The sequence below is a fragment of the Apis florea genome, unplaced genomic scaffold, assembly GCF_048593485.1.
Source record: "Apis florea isolate Af1SG1 unplaced genomic scaffold, ASM4859348v1 contig_26_pilon, whole genome shotgun sequence".
NCBI lineage: Eukaryota > Metazoa > Arthropoda > Insecta > Hymenoptera > Apidae > Apis > Apis florea.
In genome coordinates, this window is record NW_028256622.1 from 293731 (window position 1) to 318566 (window position 24836).

General features: G+C 43.0%; 1 protein-coding gene across 2 annotated transcripts in view; it reads right to left on the bottom strand.

The window, feature by feature from the left end:
- LOC100863713 (mind bomb 1) overlaps window positions 1-24836 on the bottom strand; it is a 335118-nt gene that overhangs the window by 281205 nt on the left and 29077 nt on the right. For both annotated transcript variants that reach the window (XM_086907118.1, XM_086907119.1), the window contains exon 9: window positions 3446-3597. In XM_086907118.1, the coding sequence (XP_086763244.1) occupies window positions 3446-3597 (152 nt within the window). The remainder of the gene's footprint in view (window positions 1-3445; window positions 3598-24836) is intronic.

Here is a 24836-nt window from a genome sequence, read left to right on the forward strand (position 1 = left end):
CGTTACACACAAGCCGGTCATCGTTCGACCTTAATTCGAGGGAAGGGAACGAGGCAAAGTTTCGTCGGCGGAGAGAGGGCGGCTTACAAAGCGGCGGAGAAAGAGAAGCGAGCGGAAGAAGGGAGGGGCAGGGTAGGGCAGGAAATTACGTCTCCGGACGTCCGTTCGTTCGGCTTCAGAGCTCCCTGCAACACAGCGCTCAGCTCCTTCGCCGTGGAAAAGAGACACCGTGGAGGAAAGGAAGAGGTGGATAGAATCCTGACTGCTTTTATCGCGAATACCAACGAAATTTCGCGATTATTTAACCGCACGCGCTCAATACTTGCCGTTTGACCTGTTGTCCTCTTCCACCACGATTATCTTATTTACAACTTGGCCTCCTCCTCCTCCTCCACTTGGCTGCGAATCGATCTTCTCGAGAAGAAAAGGGATCGTCTTAAAAAAAGAGGAGAGGAATTAACCCCTTCCCGTATCGTTTTAACCAAATCCGGACACTTTGCAACGTGGATTATAAGAATCGTGGTTTTCTCGTGGCGTAAAAATTAAATATCGAGTGAAAAAATTCATTGCGATGTTTAGGCGCGTATTCGTGTTTGGGCCGAAATCTTCGTCAGGCTCGCGACATATAATACGGGAAGGGGTTAAGGAAAATTGGGAATCGTCGACACGGGTGAAAAGTTGGTTAGCTCGGAGCACTTACTTGCCTCGCCTCGTGAATTAGTTTCAAGGCAAGCACTTCGTCATCCATTCGCCGTGACGAATCGTGGGCCGCGATCACGACCTTCCGCCGAAATCTTGATCGTTCCACAGCCCTGACTTTCCATCAATTCATGGGGGCCGACTATCGAGAGAGAGAGAGAGAACTCGGCGCGTCATTTATCAAGCCGTTTCATAAGCGATGTTATTCTCGAAAGTGGTTTCCCCTCTGCTTTTCGATCTACAACAGTGGTTTCCATTCTTCCATTCTCTCAACTCTCCTTCATTTTTCACGCGGGGGATGTCTCACAGCCGCTCTCCTGTTTCTCCACACTCTTCAACAGCCTCGTAGTAACGAATTACTACAAACTCGAACAAATTGAGATTAATCAAATTAACATCTCGGCATTTCACGCGTCGATCCGGCAAAAATTCGAAGAATTACGAATAAAGTTACTTTCGGCTGCGAGATCATGCGAAAAACGATCTCGACACCTGCTCGAATAAACAATTCGTTGCTTCAAACTTTATTCGAAATTATCAACGCGATTCCATTTTTTCCGCTCATCGAATCGATTCGCGGAAAAAATTTGCAAATCTCTCTTACTTATCTCGAAAGAATTTCAACACCGATCTAAATCGTTCAATTTCTCGGAAGGAACAACGATCGAACGATTCTAAATCATCCCCTAATCCGATCCCAGCTTCCCGTCACGCCCCATTTTCAAACATACCACCTACACCATCCGTTTCGAAGCCGTCGACGAAGAAAGAAAGACGGAGAGAGAGAGAGAGAGTGGGGGCGGAGAAACAGGGTAATAGGCTCCCTTTGAAATACATGCTCCGGTCGGTGATGCGGCACATACATCTTTTCGCGGTAATCAGCACCCTCCGGTTTAAAAAAGCAACGAAGACGGGTAATCTCCGGAGGCCATAGACATAGGGGATGCCAGCAATCTCGCAGCCACACTTTTCCTAACTATCTACGTGTCCAGACACGTCTGTTTCTTTTTTTCCCCCTCTCTTTTTCTTCTCGAAATTGAACGAACCAACTCTGATCAATCAACGAATCAACGAAGAAATATGATTGACGTGTGTCGAAATTGGTGCGTTTTTCCACGCGGATGTCGATGCGTGAATCGACGTAAATCTGCAAACTCTTACTCGGCAAAGAGCGATCGTGACGAAAGCAACCAAAAAAAAAAAGGTGAGAGAGAAAATTATTGTTAATTTAGGAAAAATTGCCGGGCAATTTAGGAAGGAAAAAAGGGGATTTTTCTTTCCCTTCCTCTGTAAAATTCTCGTTAATAACGGGGCAATTCCCACGCGGGGAACAGAATCGAAACAGGAAAAAAAGCCAGTGTGGTTCACGATAATCGTTCCGTTTTCTGCCACGTTCCCTTCCTCCATTCAACTGCCAGGGACTCGTCTGTTATTTCGACGAGCGTAACTGGTGGCGAATCGGTGACACCAACGGCTCGAAAGGTATCCAAGCGATCGCGTAGGTGTCTGCGTTTTTTTCCAATGCCCGATCGCAAGAACTTAGAGAAGGAAAGGGAAATCCGCGATTGCTTGATAACGAATAAACGAAGGTGCTGGTCGATTAAGCAGGGATAAACGCGTTAGAGGAATTTTTTTAGAACTTTTTCTTTTCTGATTAGGCAAAGAGAGGACGCGAAATTATGGCACACGAAGGATTTTTCCTTTCTTCGAACAACCGTTGTCGATAGGATAAGAAAATAATGGAGAGGAGCAGGTAAAAATTATTCTGACAGAGGTATAAAACGATTCGAACAGTTCTCCATCCGGTGGTAACAATCTTTGCAGAAGTAAAATGTCAAAGAATCTTGTAAGGGATCTCGTAAAAGGCGAAATTGAACAGTGGAAGGGAGAGTGGAGGGAGGGGATGAGAATCTAGGTTAAAATTAACCTGGTGGAGAATGTCCGACCCGATTAGACTTCGAGAAACGAGTGCAGGTGTGGTTCCTTCGTGTGATTCGTCGAACAAAGCCGATCCGACATCTTAAAAATCCTTCTTAAAAGTCTTCGATCGTCAATCATCGGCTCCAATCCCTTCCTTTTCTTATCTTCAAATTCAAAATTCTAGGAAAAATTATACCTACCGCTACATCCACCACTTATAAAAGAAACTTGATAAACAGCTCGATAAATAGTAGAAGAATACGAATAAAGTTACTTTCACGAGTTTATAATAATTTATCGGTCGAATAATACAATTGGAAATAATAACTAATGGCCGAGGTTATACGAAAAACTTACGATCGACTTATAATGCCTACGAACAAATTACTTATTCAAGTTTATTTTAACAAGTAATTTCTTTAAGTAACTTTATTCGAAATTAATTGCTTTTTCAACAATATCCTCTGTTTATAACCGCGAATTCATTGCAACAACAAAGAAAGAATCCTTCGATCGAAAATATCACTCGAGTATTCGATATCGATGTCTTACGACGAAGAAAAAGAAATATTCCTTCGAAATAGACACCGTGGATCGAAATACCGTCTAAAACCAACCCGTTTAAAAATCGTGTCGATCCATCAGTGTATATATATATATATATATAGGAACATAACTCTCCCGTTCTTAATTGTCGGAGGAGATGATCTCGAGTCCTTTGTCATCGTCCTCCTCTGCCTCTCGGACGGTTATATTCCGCGCCACAGAGACAGAGAGGCGGTATTGAACGCGATATACGCTCGGACAAAAGCGTGGAGCTACTCACCTTGGGTTTCCACGAAGAGCGGCGTGGTGCAGAGCGTTGAATCCGTCGTTGTTCGTGAGGGTGATGTCTGCGGCGTGGTCCAACAACAGAGCCAAGATGTCATCCCGTTTCTTAGAGATCGCATCGTGAAGGGGTGTGTCACCTTCCGCGTCCTGGAAACCAAGGAACAAGGGGTTTTCTCTTGAGAACAGCTTCTTGGTACTACTACGGGGTTTTCCTTTTTTCTCCCCCCCCCCCCCTCCCAAGAATCGATTATCGAGGACAAAAGGGCTTCTCTCTCTCTCGTTACATAAGTCTTTGCACTCGTCATCTTTGCGCGAGACGAGAAACGAAGAGAAAAATTGATCGATCGTTTAACGAAACTCGCGTTAAGAAATGGTAGAAAAATCGTTTTCCTTTTCTTTTGTTTTTTCGTGGAAAGAGAAAGAAAGAATATTCGTGTTCTCGAAAGAAAAAAATCATAGCATCATTTTTCTGGCGGGGAACAGATTGGAATAAATATATCGTAAGAATAAATGCGAAAACACTTTTCTATATATATGTATGTATGTATATATAGCATTTACCTTTCTCAGTGATAAGTGATCCGAAGGAACAGAAGCTCGCGTGATATTTTGTATTTTCAAAGAGAATGTCACTCGGAAGCCACGGAGGAACAGAAAAGAAATACATTTTCCGTCAATGTAAAAATAGAAAGAGAAGTTTTTCTTTGCGTTACGGTATATGTATAGAGATTTTCTTCGCCGTGCATTATTCATCATCCGACGAAAAAATGCTTTCAAAAGACAAGGACTTATATATCTGCGCTCCATTCATATGTATAAAGCAAGAATATCCTTATGAAAAGGATACACCTCCTCCCAGCATCCTTTCTCTTTAATAGCGGCGGCGTACCAATACTTCAAATTGGATTAAATCTTAAATTAAATGGAGAAAAGATTTTTCATTCGGAAGAAGAAGAAGAAGAAGAAGAAATCGTCGTCAAACTTAAATTGTTAAAACTGGTAAAACTGGCAAATTTTTGGCCAAAATTTCGTTCAACTCCTTTCCTTGAAAACGAAAAATTAAAACAATCGCAACCCCTTCGAGACTTGCCTCGAAACCAGCGATTGGTCGAACCAGCGATGGGGAAAATTCAATTGAATTCGGTTATTTCGATAATTTATCGTTCGAAACGATGATAATAATTGGGAGACAATTGTGTAACGTCGAGGTTATACAAAATCAACCGTGACACGAATATAATATTCGTTGTTCGAGCATTTTAACGAGCTTTAATCGCTCGAAATTTCCAACCGTTGGGTTAATCTTCTTTTTTTTTTTTTTTTTTTTTTCCAAAGTGGGTGTGATTAACTCTGCCGCCAACTCTGCCTGCAACGCATGTAACAAACGCGAATCGTTTCCTTCCGCGGAAACGAAGCATCACCTTTAAACATCCCCGCCACTGGAGAAAAATTGAAGCGAGGGGCGGTGAGACGGTGGCATCCGAACTGGCTGCGTAAATAATAGGGCATCAGGCACAGATACTTTATGGGATCAGTTGGAAAAATCCTTTGTATAACTCCAATAACCGTGGAGGATAAATCTGCCGGCGCTGTCGAGAACCGGCGGCGCTATCTCGCGCTATAAATGCTGGCCATGCGTCACTAGCTGGATAGAGAGAGAGAGAGAGAAAGAGGAGCGAAAAACAGCGAGGAAGAGGAGGAGGAGGAAGAGAAGCAAGGGAAGAGAAGAAGAAGAAGAAATAGAAGCGTTCGAGGCTGGAATCGAGGTGAAAGTAGATATTCGGAGGCGGGAGACACCCTGTTTTATTTACCCGATCCCGCCCATCATTCTCACCGATCCTTATCGACTGCAGGTCTCTGCTTCCATCAATTGTCCCGATTAACGAGAGCAAGGAGAGCTCTTTATTTTCTCATTAAAATGTGCTGCCAATTTTTCCTTCCAAAAACCAGAATCCATCTTCGTGGAACAAGGATGAAAATCCAGTTGAAATCCATTCCTTCCAACCAAAGCGAGCCTTTTGTCAACTTTTACAACGGAACATTGACGAAGAAGATCGAAAGCATCAGGGAGAGGAGAGGAGCTCGCACCTGGACACTCTTTCGATCTGTGACAGTGGTGGAGACAACCCTCTTGAGCCACCTGCTCTCCTTCGTTTCATCCTCGTTTCGTTTCGACTCGTATCCCCTCCTCGATGGGAAAGCGTGCAGCAAACTTGCAGGAAAAAGGTTAATTCCATCGATTCCTTTCTACTTCCATCCAACCCCGCCATCGGATCGCCTTTCTTATCGGTGACAAATGCGGCAAGATTTGTCAGCTAAGAGAAATACAAACCGGTTAAGGTTGGCGAGTTTTATCCATCGAGTTGGCTCTTTTACGCCCTGTTAAGCTCGAGATATTTTCTACGACTGGGATTTCTTGCGGCTTCGCTCCCAATCTCTGCTGGGACGAATCGCGCGAAATAGAAGAAGAAGAAGAAGAAGAAGAAGAAGAAGAATCTGTACGAAGAAGAACGTTTTAAAGTATCGTGGAAATTGTTTCTCTATAATTTTGCGCCAACGAATGTTTTAACAAACTCGTTCAAATTTATATATATAGGGAAAGGAACAACCTTCGATCGCTTTCGATTTAATAAGTCGAACAGCGGATGTAATGGGTTTGAGAAGGATCGTTATGATAATTGGTATTGAACTTTGGCGTTTCGTTGCAGGGGATCGTTGTAATCTGCGGTGAAAGTTTCCGCAGTTTCACAAGTTGAAGATATCTCTCGGTTGAAACATTGCGCCAAGTTTTGATAGTGATATAGGAAGTAGTTTTAAAGTGATATTGTACCGGGAATTTGTGTAAATTACTTGTAATTCGAACGAAGGGAGCAAGTTTTATCAGTTGCGGAGCAATGCCTTCCAGCTATGCCACCACCACCATCGCCATCATCGTTTCACCACCAAGATCGAGTTAAAAAGTCAATTTCAATTGCTCAAAGCGCGACAACGATAATTAAAATACGCGCATCTTCGATCCTAATTGAATCTGAAATCTTTCCAAACGAAATTCTTCCCGTTTCGTAAACGTGGAATCCGGGAGGAAATTACATCGAGACGAGGCGTAAACATTTGGCAAAGCTAACTAGCCGTGTTTTAACGCTCGTTTCGCAAGAACAAGAAAGCTGGCTGTCCTCCTCCTCTCTGATTGGACCACCGTGAGAAACGTGGCTCTCTGTACGTGTGTGCGTGGTATCGGGTTATCGCGGACGAGCATCAGTCGTCTCGAACGGACGAAAATGAGAAAAGGCAACAGCAACAACGCGCAACCCGATCACGGAGAAGTGTGGATTACAATCAGTGGCTCGAGGAAGGGCCAGCACGCGGGGAACGACGACGAGTCGAAGCGGGTTGATTGCACCGCAAATATTGACGTGGCTAATTCTCCCTCGCCCCCTTGGTTTACCTATCCAAGGTGACGAGCTACACTAATGAGGGCTTTAAGACATCACCAGAAGACGCCGGGCAAACCAGGCGTCGTCGCTGGCAACCTTTGAAAATTTTCCACCGATCTCCCGATTGCCCTTTGCCAAACGTGGGGAAATTTATTTAATTATCCGCGTTAGATCGCGGTTTTCGTCCGCAAACAAGCGATTGGATCCAAATTTTTTAGATTGAAAGACTCGATTGCTTGCTTAATCGCGGATATAATTTAACCTTTTCGGTCGTGGCTTCCTTTCGTACAAGGATATAGTAAATAAATACACGGTGAATATTTCAAATTCGGTAGATTTTGGAAATCGTTTGCAAAGGAGAAATTTTTTTGTGCCTCGACGGCAACAAACAAAAATTGTTCTTCGAAAATTCAACAACTCACTTTTTTGTAACGTGCACTTATTATTATATGCATTTTGGCGATCTTTCCCTCCTCCCCCTTGGCAAAGCCATGATTTCTTTTTCCGGGATTAAGTGATTCGTGAGCGAAAGAGGTTGATCTCTCTCCCGTAACAATAATCACGTAATAATCCATTTCCTAACTTTTCGTACATCGTATCGAATAATCGAGTCGAATCGAATTATTAGATGTTGCAAATAAGTTCTTTCGTAACTTGTGACCGAAATCGAATTACATTCCTTCGTTTTTAAGAAGAATCGTAAAGAGTTTCCAGTCCTGTGCAACGATTTCGAGCGATCGAAAGCGTCGCTCGAGCTTAGGAGATCGAAATGGTTGCCACTGAGAGAAAAAGTACGTGTAATTCAAAGGCGAAAATTTTAATTTGAAAGAGGACGACGGTCGAAGTCGAAGGAATCGATTCGTGTGATGAAATTTGGAGGAAAAAAAGGAGGGTGAAAGAAGTTATTTGCACACCTTTCTTAAAATAATTTCCTTCGCGGGACATCGGTGGAAGATTTCGCGCAGTCGGCGCGCGCGAGAATACCGTGTTTGCAAGCCTGGTTGATCCCGTTCCAGCTAAACGCATCGGGCTAAAGCTGGTCGTCGAGTCGGCGTGGTGAAAAGTAAGAAGAGAGTGGGAAGGGTTGGTTGCAATTAAGCGCGGACGTGGATTTCGGGGAAACCCCCGCTCTCTCTCTCTCTCTCTCTCTCTACACCCATTTTCTCACGATCCGCATTATCTTCTGTGCGTTGCCTCTCCGACTCCTCCTCTCTTCCAGAGGAGAGGAGGGGGCGAGCAGGGTGACGAAGGAGGCGGAAAAGACCGTCCTCCCTTCTTTTCTCTCCTCCTCTCTTTCTCTTCCTCTCTTTCTCTACCTCCCCCACCTTAGCCCTCCGTTTCCTTTCAACGAGGATACTCCCGGTAGCATGTTGGCCCCGAGATCACTCTATCGATCGCCTTTGTAAAGTAACCGTCGAGCTTAGCACGATGTTATTCGTTGGATTTTTTGGACGGCCGCGTCACGATCGACTCCTGGAAGAAGAAGGAGAGTAAGGAAGGGTATTCTTCGCCTTTTAGTACGCGCAACGACGAATTGTCGAACAATTGTCCCTCCCTTCGCTTCGTTCCTCCTCGTTTTTCGCTTCGGATTATCGGCGCGTCACTCGAACTTGGCAACTCGGTTAATCGGCTTTCGGCCGATTCGCGAAGTACACGAATCGCGCGCGCGCACGCAGCCAGCGGTAATCCTCGTGGCGGCAATTTATATTAATTAGCCCATTCGCCCGAACCGTTCGTGTTCGACATAAATTAGCAGAGAGGAGGAGGAGGGGGGAGGGGCTAATGATGAATGTCAGGTATAAACGTAACATTATGCGCCAACTCGCGCGCGTCGGGGTTGTCCGGGGTCAACCTGGCAGGTACGAGCGATACACATCCCTCCCCTGCTGAAACGCCCTTTGTTGCGCGCCGCTACGCACACGTTCCGGCGCGAAATCAACGTGACACTCGCCAAATCGTGATCTGACAGCGCATCCCTCGTTACGTTAACAACCTATGAAAACAACGATGAAAATTTTTCTTCAAACTTCGTGAATCCGTTCTGTTCCTTGAAACATTCCTCTTCGTATTCAACGAGATAAATTTTCATGAAACGAAAGCTATCGCGTGTGCAGATCACTCTCTGAAAAGTAAATTAAAGATTAGCAAGATTGCTTTGGAAGAGGAAGAGGATATACATATACACGTATACAACCGAAAGACGTTGAATGGGGGAGTGTGCAGCAATTGCTCGCTTCGATTCGAATCGAAACATCCTGATAATTCCCCCTCCCCCCCCCCCCCCCCAAATCGAAGTCCTTTATCCAAAGCACGAAGGAATCAAGAAAGAAGAAGAAGAGGAAGAGGAAGAGAGAAAAAAGAACAGGAAGGGAAATTGGACCGGAGAGAATCCAATACACTGTTAAAATCGTGGAATAAAGGGAATAATGAAACAACGAAGGGAGAGAAGGGGGGGAGGGGAAGGGAGGAAAAAAAAAGGGGGGGAAAACGTCTTTTCGAACCTGGCTGCTACACGAATGCTATACTCTTCTCACCGTTTCCACGACGGCATTACGGGGATATCGTCGTGGAGATGCCTTTTCACCCTCCCCAATGTCCTGCCCTCCCCCCCTCCCCCCTCTATGCTGGTAAATATGTTGCGGCCGTATCGGTAACGGTACTGGGCCCTGGGACTCGGGAGGGAAGTTTGGCCGAATCGTCTTGCTTGTTTACCTCGTTCCTGTTATTGGTTAACCTATTCCATTAATTCTGCCGGGGGGGGAGGGGGAGAGAGAGGGCAGTTACTCGAAATGGGATCTCTGTAGGGAGATTTTATCGGTCTTTTAAGAGATTAAACGGGGAAGAAGAAGCTCGGCCGAATAACGGCGAGGTAAAATTATAAGATTCACAAGATGCCCGATCGTTCGATCTCCAATTATTCTTCGCACTGTGGAGTAAAAAAGTATCGTTGTGAACGCAAAATCTACATCGTGCGGTTAATTATATTACTGGATAGGATTAAGCACCCTTTCGCTACGAGCAACCTCTCCATCAAAAATGTGCTCGAGAGAGATCGTCAGCGGCAGCGTTCGCGCCCTCGAAATTCGAGTTTCACGGTGTTTATCGAAAATTGACGATAGAAACGAAATATCGGTGCTACGTTTCCAGAAAAAGATACTCCGATCTTAATGCGGTCGTAGTAACGAAAGGGTCGAAGGATTAATCGACGATTTCGATCGAATTCACGATTTAAAAAAAAAACGATTTCCTGTCCGATTGCACCACGTCCTGTCCCACAAAATATTTCCCCGGAAAAGGAAATTCTCGAGAGAGAGAGAGAGAGATTCCTCTCCATATCGATTTCCTTGGAGGTTGGATAAAACCTCTAAAAATCGAGCCTTGACGATACGTGACGACACTGTCAACTCTCGAAAGAAATCGCGAGAATCGTCTCTCTTTATTCGACGAAGAGGGAGAGAGAGAGAGAGAGGAAGGAAGCGGTTTTTGCATAATTCGGCCGAAACGTAGTAGGAGAGATGTTCGTTCCAACATTCCGCTCGCAGGACAAAATTTAATTTAGCAAACCGAGTCAAAAGGGGGTGGGAGAGGCGGAAGGAGAACGGAGAATAGCGGTGGTCACAACAATAACTTTGGAAAACCGTGGCCCTACCACCCCATCGCGCAACCGCAACCACTCGTTGCTTATTGCTTCTGGTATTAACTCACCCCTCGAGTCTCACCCTTCGCCCAGGGAAGGATCCGTTCCTTTCCTCGCAAAAACCTGAAACTTCATTCCGCAAAATAAGTTAATCCACGAGTTTCTTCTCGAGCTCTTTTAATTTTTTTTTTTTTTTTTTTACATTATCGTTTCTTTCCCTCTTTTCTCTTCTCTTTTTCTTTCCTTCCTTCCTTCTTTTCTGTGACAAAATAGTAGCCAATTTCGGAAATATCTCCGGCTTCCTGTCTGGAAAACTTCGACTTCCAAGCAACGACGACTTGGCGACTAAAGTTTTGGAAATTCCTTCGCATCTCTTCCGCTTCCATTTTTCAATCCAGAAACAGATTCCAGCTGCCGAGGATCGTCTTACAAGAAGAACCACTTAAAAGCTTGGTAGAAGCTTCTTCCGAACTTCTTTCGAAACCGGCAACAAACAAAACTACGCGAAAATATAAGATTCGTTTGTATCATTCCGACTTATTAATCCGGACATCGAGATCGATCCTTTCGAATCGCTAACAATTTAATCAACACCGTGATTCCATTGCGTGATTCAGCCACGATCGTTGAGCGTAGCGTTAAATCAATTTCGAAAGAGACGAATCCTCTGGAACGGGATCGTCTTCTTCCAAGTTGTTTGCACTGCCGCCGGTGAACAACGGCGGTATCATCCATCAAGGATGGCGGTTGGTTGGGCTGTTGTCAGTCGTCTCTGTGTCAGACAGAGGTCGGCCGGTACGGTCGCGAACGGACCTCTGGCAAACTCGTCACCGTGTCAACGTCGATCAAACCATCAAAATATCATCGGAGTATCGGAGGAACGCCCGAAGCAACGAGCGCTATCATCCATCAGAGAATCTTTGTCACGTGTAAACGCCATTTCTCTTCGGTATCCGGTGTGGATCGATACCCAACTCCTCCTCCCCCCATCTATCCGTCTCTCTTGCGCTCGTTCAACTGCATATGTCGCCCAACATGCTCGCTAATTCGGCGCATTAATCAAGCATCGGTTATGGATACGGTTTAAGGAGGGCACGCTTCGAATTGTAAATTTCGTTCGTCCGCCGCGAATCGTCGAGCGAAAACACAAATGAACCGTGACTGCGATGAGGCGGCCCGCTCCTATTTTGCAATATCGATTGATTCATGGAGGTTAGACGCGCCGCCGTTTCGACGGCGGATCGCCCGTTCGCCGCTCCCCAAACATGAGGAACGAATCGATGCAGCGATTGAAATTGTTCGTTCAAACTTGCTGGAAATACCATTTTCACCATAGATGCACGCGTTCTCCAGAATAATACTGAATGTAACGAGTGAAATTGAAGGTTCGATCAGCTATCGTTGCTCAAAAACGATATCGTGGAATAATTTTGATTTTTCTGGAAGATTAGCCACAACTAAAAATAAAATTAAGGATTCGAATAGGATGATCTATCGTTCCTCAAATTTAGAGTAATCTCAAAACCCGGTATTGTGGAATAATTTTCATTTCTCTGGAAGATTGTCGTAGAAATAAAATTGAAGCTTCGTGGCAGACGAATTATCCGTCTTTTGATCTTTCGGAAAACTCATCTATTATCATAGAAATAAAATTGAAGATTCGAAAGGGATGATGTATCGTTCCTCAAATTTAAAGTAATCTCGAAACGATATCGTGGGATAATTTTTCTAAAATTGAAGATTCGAAGGGGATGAATTATAATCTATAATTCCTGAAATTTAAAATAATTTCAAAACAATACCGTGGAATAATTTTGTCGTAGAAGTAAAATTGAAGGTTCGTAGGAGACGAATTATCAATCTTTTGCTTTTTCAGAAAGCTTACCTACAACTATCGTAGACGTAAAATTGAAGATACGAAAAGGGCGATCTATCGTTCCCGAAATTCGTTCGACTTAATCTCGCAACGTGGATATCGTGGAATAATTTTGCTATCCGGTTACAACTCGGTCGGTGGAAATAAAAATGCAGTTTCGAAGGGGATGATCCCCGGCACGATTCGTTATATCGAATTCGCATCGATATTCGGGACGGTCCATTCGCTGCACATTCGGCGAGATAAGAGCACTCGAAAGAAAGATCCCCGGGTTCTAGAAATCGCAGTCTCCCGGTGCGAGAGATATACGCTCATAGGCCGCTTCCAGATCCTTCCGAAACAATGGCGGCCCATAAATCGAGGCGGGAGAGTGAAAAGCAATGAGATTGTTTGGAACGGGTCTGCGAGCCATTCGAGGTGGCAGCACGTGAAATATAAGTCAGAAACCGATCGAGAACCATTTCGCTCGAGTGGGTGGCGCCGCCAATACTGCAAGAAACCAACGAAAAACGTTCCCTCCTAAATGCAACACACGATACACATCCATCCATAAAGACGATCCCAACTTGTGACCACTTCTTCCTCTTCTCTCACTCGTCGAACCAAACCATATACCGAATCGAAGAAAAGTCGAATCTCGATCTCAAACCTGTATTTATATTACATACGAAACCGAGCGCATGGTCAAAGAGTCCAACGCGAGAATAAATATTCCGCTCGAGTCAAAGGAAAAGAAGAGAGAGAGAGAGAAAAAAAAGGGAGAGGAGAAACGTCGATAATATCTCGAGGAGAAAGAGAGGAATAGCAAAGGGTGAGGAGCGGAAGTTGGGCAAAGAGCGTCCTGTGCTCCTCCGCGTACGTCACCGGCAAGCGAGGAGCGGCCGATTCGTGGCGGCGGTTTAGGACCGGCCATAACTCGCCACCGCCAGACGATTCATAAAGCGGGGGGAGGGGAAGAAGCGTGGAAAAGCGTGGGAAAGAGAGAGAGCGGAAAAGATATCTTGGGCGGATTGTGGATCTTCGGGATGCCTCGAGTTTTGGGTGGAGTTTTACCACCGCCACCCCAAAGTGCTCTCTAAATTATTCTCTCGAGCGTCACGGAATGGAAACGGTCCCGGAAAATGGAGGCGCGGGGAGGAGGCAGGGAAAAGAAGAATGAACGTCGGACACAGAAGCTTCCGGTCGCTCGCCATCCCCACTCCTCTCTCTCTCTCTCTACCTGCGAGAATTAATTTTGGTGGCCAACCAACCGAGCCTCCTCGAGGAAATTTTCACTGGAAGGACGCTGGAAAAGGATAGATCTAAGATGTTTCATCGAACACAGAGCGCAGAGAAGTGGATTGAAATTTCGACGGAAGGAAAGGTAAGTTAATCCTTAGCGCGTTTCTCGAGTACTGGCTACCAGCAACTCCGGCACATTTTTGAAGCGGACCGCCTGAGATAAAGGAAAGTCTTTCTGCGTAATTGTTATAATTTCATTTACCAATTCGTCCGTGAAAAATAATTCAAAATATTGTATCGGCCGTTCAACATTTGTAGGAATATGTAATTCTTCAACCGCCATTCATCTAAGTCTTGTAACGAATCTTCGCTTTCACTTTCAATAATTCTCATTCTTCGTCTCTTCGGTAGTATAATTTCGCTATTACTACTCGAAGTGTCAGAATCGTAACATTGTCTTCCAGATCCAGACAATAATGTCTTTTAACTCTTCAAAATCAAATACGTCTTCACTCTAAATTCAGCTCTAAATTCTCATCATAATATTTATTTTTCTTCATGTTGCTAACCATAGAAAAACCATCAAAAAATGGTTTAATCGTAGTGGTACAGACTTAGCACGTTTCAAAAACGTGCCTACGTTAGGCACGTTAGCCTACGTTAAGAGTTAAGAGTTGGAAAGTAAGAATCGAATTCCTTGCACAACAAGAGATCGAAATTTAGTTAAGCAACGGTTTCAGCAACGGTTGGGCCGATGCATTCCGAGATTTATCTCACCGGTTCGATCCCGTAGCTAGCTTATGGATACGATTTACGTTGCGCCGGTGCGTTTCTTGGTACCGGTCCAAACCGATGTAATCCACCTCTCATTGCAACGATGCCAATGACCATACATCGGAATTAAATCTTATTATACGGACTATGAACGTGGTAAAGTAAGGTGTTATGACCCGATAACGGCGCGAAATGTATGCTCGGACGAGGGGAAAATGGCGCCTTCTCCAAAATATATACGCGGTATTATGGATGCTAGGCGTCATTACAAAATCCCTTCCTTCCTTCTTTCGTAAAAGAATTTCCATTTCCTTCCTCCCTTGTATCGTAAACTTCACACGAATTGAATTTCTTAAAATGATTTCGCATATAAATTAACGTAAAATATAAAACTTTTATATCTTAACAATTTTGTGTATAAGAAAATTTGTTGAATTTTGTTGTTGTTTCGTGTGACATTTTATAATAATAATGTAATTACCAAGATGCTTGTTCGATTTCTCAGGGGGACAAGTATATATAATGTCCTTTGATACTTTTTCGCTTTTTTATCGAGAGTAAATCTTCCAACAATTCCAATAATGCGCTCTATTTTTATCAATTATCATTTCTTAACGAATAGAAATAATAATTTCTTTATTCAATAACAAAAAATCAAACTCATCTTCGCTCGAATTAATTTCATTCCATGCTTTGAAAATATTATTTCCACTGATAAGTCGGGACCAACGCCGAGAACGGTCGTTCGATCACGGTCTAATTTCACATTAAAAAGATCTAACCACGCTTTATAACATTATACCCAAAGAATCTTCTTCGTGAAGCGACGATTTTAAAAAAAATCAAACGTAAATAAATTGCCGCATCGCAATCCGAGTGGTGATTGAGAATCATCGTTGGTTAATCGATGAATGAACGATCGCGCGGGGAAAATCAGCGATTCGGGGCACGCGAAAAAGGGGAGATTTTCGCTGAATATCGCCACTATCCGACTAGTTAAGAAGCGAGGCAAGTTTACCGGCTTACCTGCATCGAGACGTAGTAGGAACGAAAGTGGTCTCGCGTCGACTACCGGTAGAATGTGAACGAGATTAAAGTATTTGCAACTGCGAGAACAACGCGTCGAGACTGTTAACCGGCCGACACCTCTCCCTTGAAATTTCCTAGCGTGGAGAAGAAACCGTAATCGAAAGAATATACATCGTGGCATTCTTGTTTAATCTTCCAAGTTGGGGAAAGAAAGGAAATTACAGCTCGAACAGTTTCGTTCTTTTCGAAACTTTTCTCCCGATAATTCTCGAAAATAAACCGAGCGCGCTAATTGAAACGAAACGGAAGATTCGGCAATTGAAATTGTCGAGAAGCGAGTAGATGAGAGATAGAACTCGATCGGTGAACACGATCGTACGGGTTATAGTTCGGGGGTCTGATCGATGGAAAATCGGTCGAAACGAGTGAAATTCGCGATGGAATTTGCTTAAACTAAAAAAAATTAAAACGAACGATTGGAGGAAGAATTTTTTTGCACTCGTAAAAAAATCGAGGATCCTCGAACGTGGATACGAATATATAAAATGATTCATCTCGGCGCCCAAGGTAAATAAATTGTTATTCATTATCCAAAGTATTAACCATATATAAATGTATATCGTTCTTCGATCGCAATGACTTTAACTTCGAGAGAGTTCTTCTTCGTAACGAAGAAGAAGAAGAAGAAGAAGAAAAGGGAAAAACTAGTAGAACGCGTTTCACCTTGTTTCCAATTGTAGAGCTGTTTGCGCAACGCGATGAAACTCGCGATTCCCGGTCGAGGATGCACGTTAATCCCGTTACTTCCGTAGTCTTAGTTTCGTAATCCTCGAGTCGTTGATTTATAGAGCAGATAGTCGAGAGATAACTCGAAGGCATGGTAGGTCACATACTCTTAAGACGGTCTCGACGGGAGGAAACTGTGCACCAGGCGAAATTTGTTTCTAATATATTCGTGTTCAAGTTTTCAAAGCGTAGAGTAGCGGAAATTTAATTATATTCGAACGATTAAATATTCCAACGCTTGAACGTGATATTCGAGCAAGAAAAGTTTGAATAAATTCTTTTGTTTCTTTTTTTTTTTTTTTCGATATTTTATCACTTTTATTTATATCTCGGAATAAAAGCGAAATTATTGCCATAGAATCGCAGACGAGAGAAATTTTTTTTTCTTTTTTTTTTTTTTTCGGTCGCGCACAGCGTTCCTTCCCATTTTATTTAAAAGTTATAGAGCATTTTCAAATCGAAAACGTCAATACGTATTATGTTTTACACACTGCTGTAACAGGTACACACTTTGATTTATGGTATCTGGAATTTGAATGTTCGTTAGCGGAACGAATGCAACGGAATATTTATGGTCGACGCATACGATGATTTTTGCCAGCACGTAACAGTTATAACACGAGAGGCGTTAAATCATCCATTGTAGGATGATTTGCTTCGAGCTATATATATATATATATATATATATGATATAAAACAAGATTTCCACGCGACGTAGCAATGTTAAAATCATCCCGTCTATTTATTTCCAATGTTTGAAAAACCCTCTTACAAATGCATTCCATAAGTCGAATACTTGCACTACTTGCATCCGATCGTCTATCCGATCATACTCTACTTGCCCGCCCATTTCTACGCTCGCGCTACTAAGCCTCTAACTGTTAACGTCATAAAAAAGAATCGTAGAGTAGCGTAGTCTCCATAAATTAAAATTCGATTCATTCGTTCGATCACATCGACTTGCACTACTTGCATCTCTACTTGTCCGCCCATTTCTACGCTCGCGCTACTCGCATTTCAAGCCTCTAACTGTTAACGTCATAAAAAAAAACGTGACATGGTCGGACAGGAGGATGTTAAAATTACCCCATTTATTTGTTTCCAATGTTTGAAAAACTCTTAGAAATATATTTCATAAATTAAAATTCGATTTATTCGTTCGATCACATCGAGTTGCACTACTTGCACCTCTACTTGTCCGCCCATTTCTACGCTCGCGCTACTCGCATTTCAAGCCTCTAACTGTTAACGTCATAAAAAAAAAAGTGACATGGTCGGACAGGAGGATGTTAAAATTACCCCGTTTATTTGTTTCCAATGTTTGAAAAACTCTTAGAAATATATTTCATAAATTAAAATTCGATTTATTCGTTCGATCACATCGAGTTGCACTACTTGCACCTCTACTTGTCCGCCCATTTCTACGCTCGCGCTACTCGCATTTCAAGCCTCTAACTGTTAACGTCATAAAAAAAAACGTGACATGGTCGGACAGGAGGATGTTAAAATTACCCCATTTATTTGTTTCCAATGTTTGAAAAACTCTTAGAAATATATTTCATAAATTAAAATTCGATTTATTCGTTCGATCACATCGAGTTGCACTACTTGCACCTCTGCTTGTCCACCTATTTCTACGCTCGCATTTCAAGCCTCTAACTGTTAACGTCGTAAAAAAAAAAAAAAACGTGACATGGTCGGGCAGGGGAGGGGAAAAAAGAGGATAACAGGTCTCATAAAACTGTCCGCATCTAAAATTCCCTCTCATCTCGAAAGAGAGATTCACATACTGAACGGCAGTAAACAAGGTATTATACGAAACAATCTTCAATAAAGATACAAACGACTCTTGGAATAGTTTTCAACTTTCTCGTCCTCTCCCCACGATTAAACTTCCACCTAACGGACCGTAAAACTTAATCCCTTCCGATGGAGAGGAGACGTATTTCGTGCCATAATCCAAATTACTACGTATACTATCATATACATTTTGCAATTGCAATTCTTCCCGCATCGAGTGGAAAACGAAACTTATATTCTCGCGCGTTTCTCTTCGCGCTCCAGGCCTTTCTCGCTTGGCCCAACTTAACTCGAAGCGATTTCACGCACGAATTAACGCGTATAAAACTTTTAACGCGTAAAGAAAGAAAATTTGTCGAGTATCGTTGCCGTATTGTCCGATGTTTCAATAATAAAGCAATTAACGAGACGGATCCTCGGTTTCGTTCCGAGCAAACCTTACAATTTCTTCTTTCACAATTTCTTCTGTTTTCTATTTCCAATAGAAAGTAATTTCGTTATTCGATAACGAAAAATCACTGCCACGAAGTTCAAAAACATTAATAAAATAATATTTCTCTCGACTGTCGAACTCGGATCAACACCGAAACTCTAGTAGTTCGATCTAGTCATTTGACTTTGTAATATTATAGCTTAGCAATCTATTCACGAGGCGATATTCTAAAAAAAAAAAAAAAAAATCAAACGCAAGAATCACCGTTGGAGAGCGTTAAATTAAGCGCAAACATCGACGTATCGAATAACACGTAACTCGATAAAGAGGAAGCAATAACGAAGAAAAGATTGGAGGAATTGAAAATCGTTCCCGAATTGTTTCGGGAGAGCGTTTTCAACGAGGATTGGCCGTCGTTTCGAGTTAACGAAAATGGAACGCAAGAGCTAATTAATCGGGAAGGTAATCGAGGAGTTGGCGGGAAAGAAAATAAAAGCGGGAGGGGAGAATAGGGGAGGGAATTATTCCGGCGAGCTTAACAGCTAGCGAAACAGCTAATTATGCGCGATTGGACGTCACGTAGCTCGCGAATGGGCCAAAAATTGTTTCAATTACGAGGCAGCACGCGTTGTGCATTTGCCAGCCGATTTCAATCGGCGCGAGCGAATTAAAATCCCTTCGAATATCGAGGTAAAAGGCAATTCGCCTTTATGATTTAATCGCTCGTCGCGGTTCGTAAATTCTCAAAAGACGTTTTCGATCTCCTGGCAAAAAGCGATATATATATATATATATATTAATTACATCGATGCCTGGCAAATTTATCCAATTCACTCGTTAAATATTTTTATTCCAATTGTTGCCCACCCTTCTTCTTGTTCATCGTTCTTCTCTCCGCTCGGGTATAATAATTGCAACCCCGATAAACAGTTCATTCTTTGTAGAACGAGAAATTTCGAAGAGATATCGATCATCAAAAACCTTTCCCTCTAGGGAAGAGGAGACAACAGACAGTTGGAGAATTCCTGCGTGAGAAGAAGCGGGAGAATTTTCTCTTGGTCCATATTTCCGGGAAGGGGGGTTCAATAATTCAGAGTTCGAATCGAAGCAAGGAGGAGGGGGAGGAGGTATCGGGTCCATTTGGGAAATCGTCCGCCCGAGCTATCTCTTCACGAGTGTCAATAACGAAAATAATACGCAATAGATCAGAGGGTGAACACGGAGGAGACGGTGGCATGTTTATGGCTGTCAATGCGATGCCCGCGAATCACCGATGTGGCGGCTGATTTATATACGCGCGGCGCGAACCAACCCCCCCCTCCCCGCAATCTCAAAAACTCTCAACGTCTCTCGCCGAGTTTTCTCTCTCTCTCTCTCTTTTTCTTTTTCTTCCCCCGCATCGACCGGATTACGTAATACTGAAAATATCGATCGTCCCACGATCACCACCGGGGAACGCGAATTATTCGTATTCCGTGGAAAAGGAATATTTCTTCCCTGGGAATGGAAATTTATTTGCGAAAGATCGGAAGAATTATATCGGGAAATATTCGGCGCGACTTCGCCGAGTGCACGTTAAATTTCTCGTTATTGGGGGGAGGGGTTTATCTCGAAGTTAGCGCGTCATTACTTGGCGTGGAAAGGTGTAATAAATCCTCTTCCGATTCCATTAAATCCCGAACTGGTATATATATATATCGACTGTCAAAACTTCCATAGGGACTCAATAAAACATCTATAAATCCTCGACGATTTCGAATAAACGCTCGAGAAACGTAGAGACTGTCCAGCCGAAAATTTATTACTCGCCAAGGTGAATCGTACAGCCGGTCACAGAAAAATCGATCATCTTAAACCAAGATTTCAACTTTTCGACTCGTTGAAGGAACAACGATCAGATCTGTCCAACTCCAGATCGACGATTCTATAGAAAATTAAAAAGACAGGGAAAGAAGGGAAAAGAGGCGAATCAAATCGATCATTCTAATCTTAAACCAAGATTTCAACTCTTTCGACTCGTCGGCTTGAAGAAACATCTTGCTCAAGATCGACGACTGTATAGACGTCGAAAATTAAAAAGAGAGGAAAAAAAGGAAAGGAAACGAATCAAATCGATCCGTTTGGGGGACGATCATTCTAATCTTAAACCAAGATTTCAACTCGTCGGGTTGAAGGAACAACTTGTTCAACATCGACGATTGCATAGACGTCGAAAATTAAAAAGAAAAGAAAGGAAAAGAAATCGGGATCAAATCGATCCGTTTTCCGAAAAATGTCGATCGCATTCGGGGGAGGGAGTCGACAGAATTCTGCCGACAGAATCGCTTGCCCGCCGCCACGAGGCTGTTTGTCGTTCGAACGCAAACCTAGGGTCACGTAGAACTGTTTGCGAGTAATGTGAATCTTGGCCGGGTCCTTTGACCACGTCTCGGGAGTATACCGAGTCGTCTTTCCACTTGTCAAACACGTGTACTATCAAACACCGGGTACACAGTGCGACGCACGGAACGGAGCAGTTGTAACCAGAGTTACTGCTCGGCTATATTAACTCGGTACGTGAGTTGTGTATGTCGGGGAGGGGGATCCTTGAATCGCTATCCTATCTCGGGGATAGGAACCGAAAAGGAGGAGCGATCCTTCTTTTTTCTTTTTTTTTTTTTTTAAAGAAAAGATCGTCGAAACACGAAAGGAGAGTTGCAAGGCGGAGAAGAGGAGGATGAAGAAATCGAGTGGGGAAAAAGGACGAATGGAGAGACGTGGAAGGAAAGTTGATACGAAAGGTAAAAACCGATGGATGGATGTTTTCTTGTATCATGAACCGAAAATAATATTGAAAGATTCGAAGAGGAGGAGGAGGAGGAATACGAATCGAAAGATTCGGAATTAAAAGTTGAGATTATCGTTCGATTCTTCTTCTTTTTCTTCGAGAGAAAGAATATAACGCAGCATCCCTTGGCGAATCCATCGTAACAAAATATGCCCAACAACCTTCTTGGAAAGTAGCATCGTTCAGCTTGCAACAACTTCCATCCCCCTGGTATTTTCTACGTGCAACGGGAATAAATCAACTTTCTTTGCCCCTCTACGGGATAAGACAGTCCCGTGGAAATGGCAGTTATTTCTGAATCGACGGTTTCTCGATTATTCTCTAAAAAAAAAAAAAAAAAAGAAAAAGAAAAAATCCGCTTCGCGTCGCGTTTCACTTTTAAAAGGAGGAAAAAAACGACCCGAGATAACATACTCGCGAAACGCACACACGTTAATATGCAAAATTCCGTTCGAGCTAGTTGCATGCAATTTAAACGTAATCTCTCCCCATCTTAATTGCATCCCCCCAAGCGCACAAAAGATCTATAATATTAATAATAGGGATTATCTATCTAGTCCATGCTCGTTAAGAAGGCCGTAAAGGCCAATCGGTGGCGGGTTCGGAAGCACTGTGGAGTTCGGGCTCCCCAAAAGATAAGCCGCCGCGTTAGATTGCAGGTAAGTCGTTTCAACCAACGCCAACCTGCATACGTAATTTTCGCTCTAACGGTATCGCGTCGCCGCTCTAGGACCGAGGACAATGGTGGGGGAAGGGGGAGGAGGCGCGCGACCAGAAACTTCGCAAACTCTTCCGTATATCGCCCGAGAAGAGTAGTTCGTTTCGGAAATAAACGATTCGACTTTTATGTTATCGTTGCTCGCCCGATTTTGCTACTCTCTGGAATTGGAAAAAATCGTTTCTCGTTCGAAACGAGAGAGCTCGATTTCGGGAGGAATAGGATCTCGAAAGGAATTTTCTAACCTCCTTTCTCAGATTTATATCGGGCGAGATTATTTTGTACGGAAATCGTTTAAATATGATCATTTTGCAATCCTCAGAGAGTGGAACGATATTCAACAAATTCATTTATGGTTAGATTATATTGACGAAAAAAACGAAAACGAACCCTGGTTTCACAGGGAGCATATCTCCGATCATATCTCTCCATTCCTTTCTAAATTTATATAACAGCAACGCGTGTTATCCAACTTGAGCTTGTTACATTTATGCGAAATATTCCTCCTCGAGCATCGAATGCTAATTTGACCAGTATTTAAATTAAATAATAACCGCTTTCCATCGTTTTGCATAAACGCAAATTTCAAAAAATCAATTTCGAAACGCTGAACCACCGACCATATCTCCGATTATATCTCTCCATTCCTTTCTAAATTTATATAACAGCAACGCGTGTTATCCAACTTAAACATTTACGCAAAATATTCCTCCTCGAATTACGAATAATTCGATCGGTATTTAAAATAAATAAATAATAACCAAGATTTTCACGCTCGCCCATAAACGATCCGAAAACGGTGCGCTTTTCGCCGAGGTTGAAAAGCGAATCGACGATATCCAAATGGGGGGGAGGACACTCCCTCGACGATCTCCTGTGGACGGCGAATAGGATTTTCCAACGTCCAACGCGGTGGCCAAAATGGTCTCGAACGGTTCCATCCGATCGTTACCATTTGCATGGAAGAACTCGTTCCTGCCGTGAAGTAAGGGATCCTCTTGGCGGGAGGAAGAAGGATATCTATCCATGGTCGGTGGAATTTCAGCGCGGGGGAAAATGATTCGGCGCATTATCGTCATCCCATTTGCGTAATCTAGTGTGAACGGTTTAAATCCGCTTGACGAGACGACAAATCTGTAACGAGCCATCCCGTCTTTCGCATATCTGCGCCCGATTTTTTTGTTTCTTGTCGTTTATACGACATTTTCCCGGACGTGTTCGAAAGAAGGAAGAGAGAGTTTGGATTTTAGGCGAGAAACGATATAATAACAACAAGTTTTGGAATTGTTATTCGAGAGGAAGTTAGAGAGAATTGGTGTAAGAATCTCGTCTCGATTGATCGATTCGTGAAAAGGATTCATGGAACAGGAGGGAAAAATCTTGGCGGATATTTTATAAATTTTCTTTTCGTCGAAATCGATAATTAACCCTTTCTCTATTATCGCGTAAGATTGAAGCGCGTCGAGTATCTTTCTCTGGAAATTTACCATCGATATTTCGTTTTTGTCGTCAAAGCAACTCGAATTACGCGGCTGTTGACGATCTTTCTCGAGCACATTTTTGACGCGGCGGCTCGTTCAACGAAAGAGAAACCTGCCTACGGTTAATTGGATTCTCCCGTTCATTTTCCACTTCGAATTTAAAATTTTCTTTACCTATCCGTGAATGAATTTCTCCTGTTGAAGGAGAAAAAAGTTTATACCACGCGCGAGATAATCTCAATTACGAAAATGATTGAAAGATGATTTTCGCGCGAAACGGGAGGTTTTTATTTAGACGAGAATCCTGACCAATGACGATTACGAGGCGCCAAGGTTGGCCGCAAGGATCCGTTTATTCCTCGCGTGTAGCTCTTACACGACACATTTCTCGTTTGGCTCCTCCACAACCCCTGTACTTTCCATCCGCCTTCCCTCTTCGCCCAGGCTGCGGTTATAACGAGCAAGACGCGCCAGTGTTACCAACTAGCAACCGAGTCTATAGCCAACCTCCCCAACTAGATTCCCTAGCTAGCGCTATCGTTTAGTAATACAGGCACGCTTCGTGCACCGGTGTTCACCCTATCGGCCGAAATAGTGGAAAGTGACTCGCCATGGATGACCATTAGCCCGAATAAATTTGACTGCCCTTTTACCAGGAATTACGATTTGCAAATTTGTTAACAGACGATCATTCGTTCGGTCTCGATGGAATGGAAACGACGTGATTCGTTCGAAATGATTCGTTGAATCAAGAATGGATGGGAAAATTTGCACGTAACGTAAACAATTAAAGTTTGCTCTGGTGGAAGAAATGTTCGAAGATTCGGGATGACTCGATGGAAAATTGATAATTGATAATTTGCAACGTTAGCTCGTTTGCACTCGATCGTTCCAAGATTCGAGAAAAATTATTGCAGAAACGATTAGATATGAGAACGAAGAGAAAATTATTGGTAATTTGCAACGTTAACTGTTGAAATTTCTCGTGGAAGAAATGATTCGATAGAAAATGATAATTTGCAACGTTGGCAACTGACTCGTTTGCACTCGACCGTTCCGAAGATTCGAGAGAAATTATCGCAGAAATTCGAAACGATTAGATATGAGAACGAATTAAATTGGTAATTTGCAACGTTAACTATTGAAATTTGTGTTCTCGTAGAAGAAATGATTCGATAGAAAATGATAATTTGCAACGTTGGCAACTGACTCGTTTGCACTCGACCGTTCCGAAGATTCGAGAGAAATAATCGCACGAAACGATTATCGAAAATGGAAGGTAGTGGGAAGCAAAAATTGCAATTGATAATTTGCAAGAGAAGATTTCAGACAGCAACCACGACGATCATCGACGACGTAACTTTATCCCT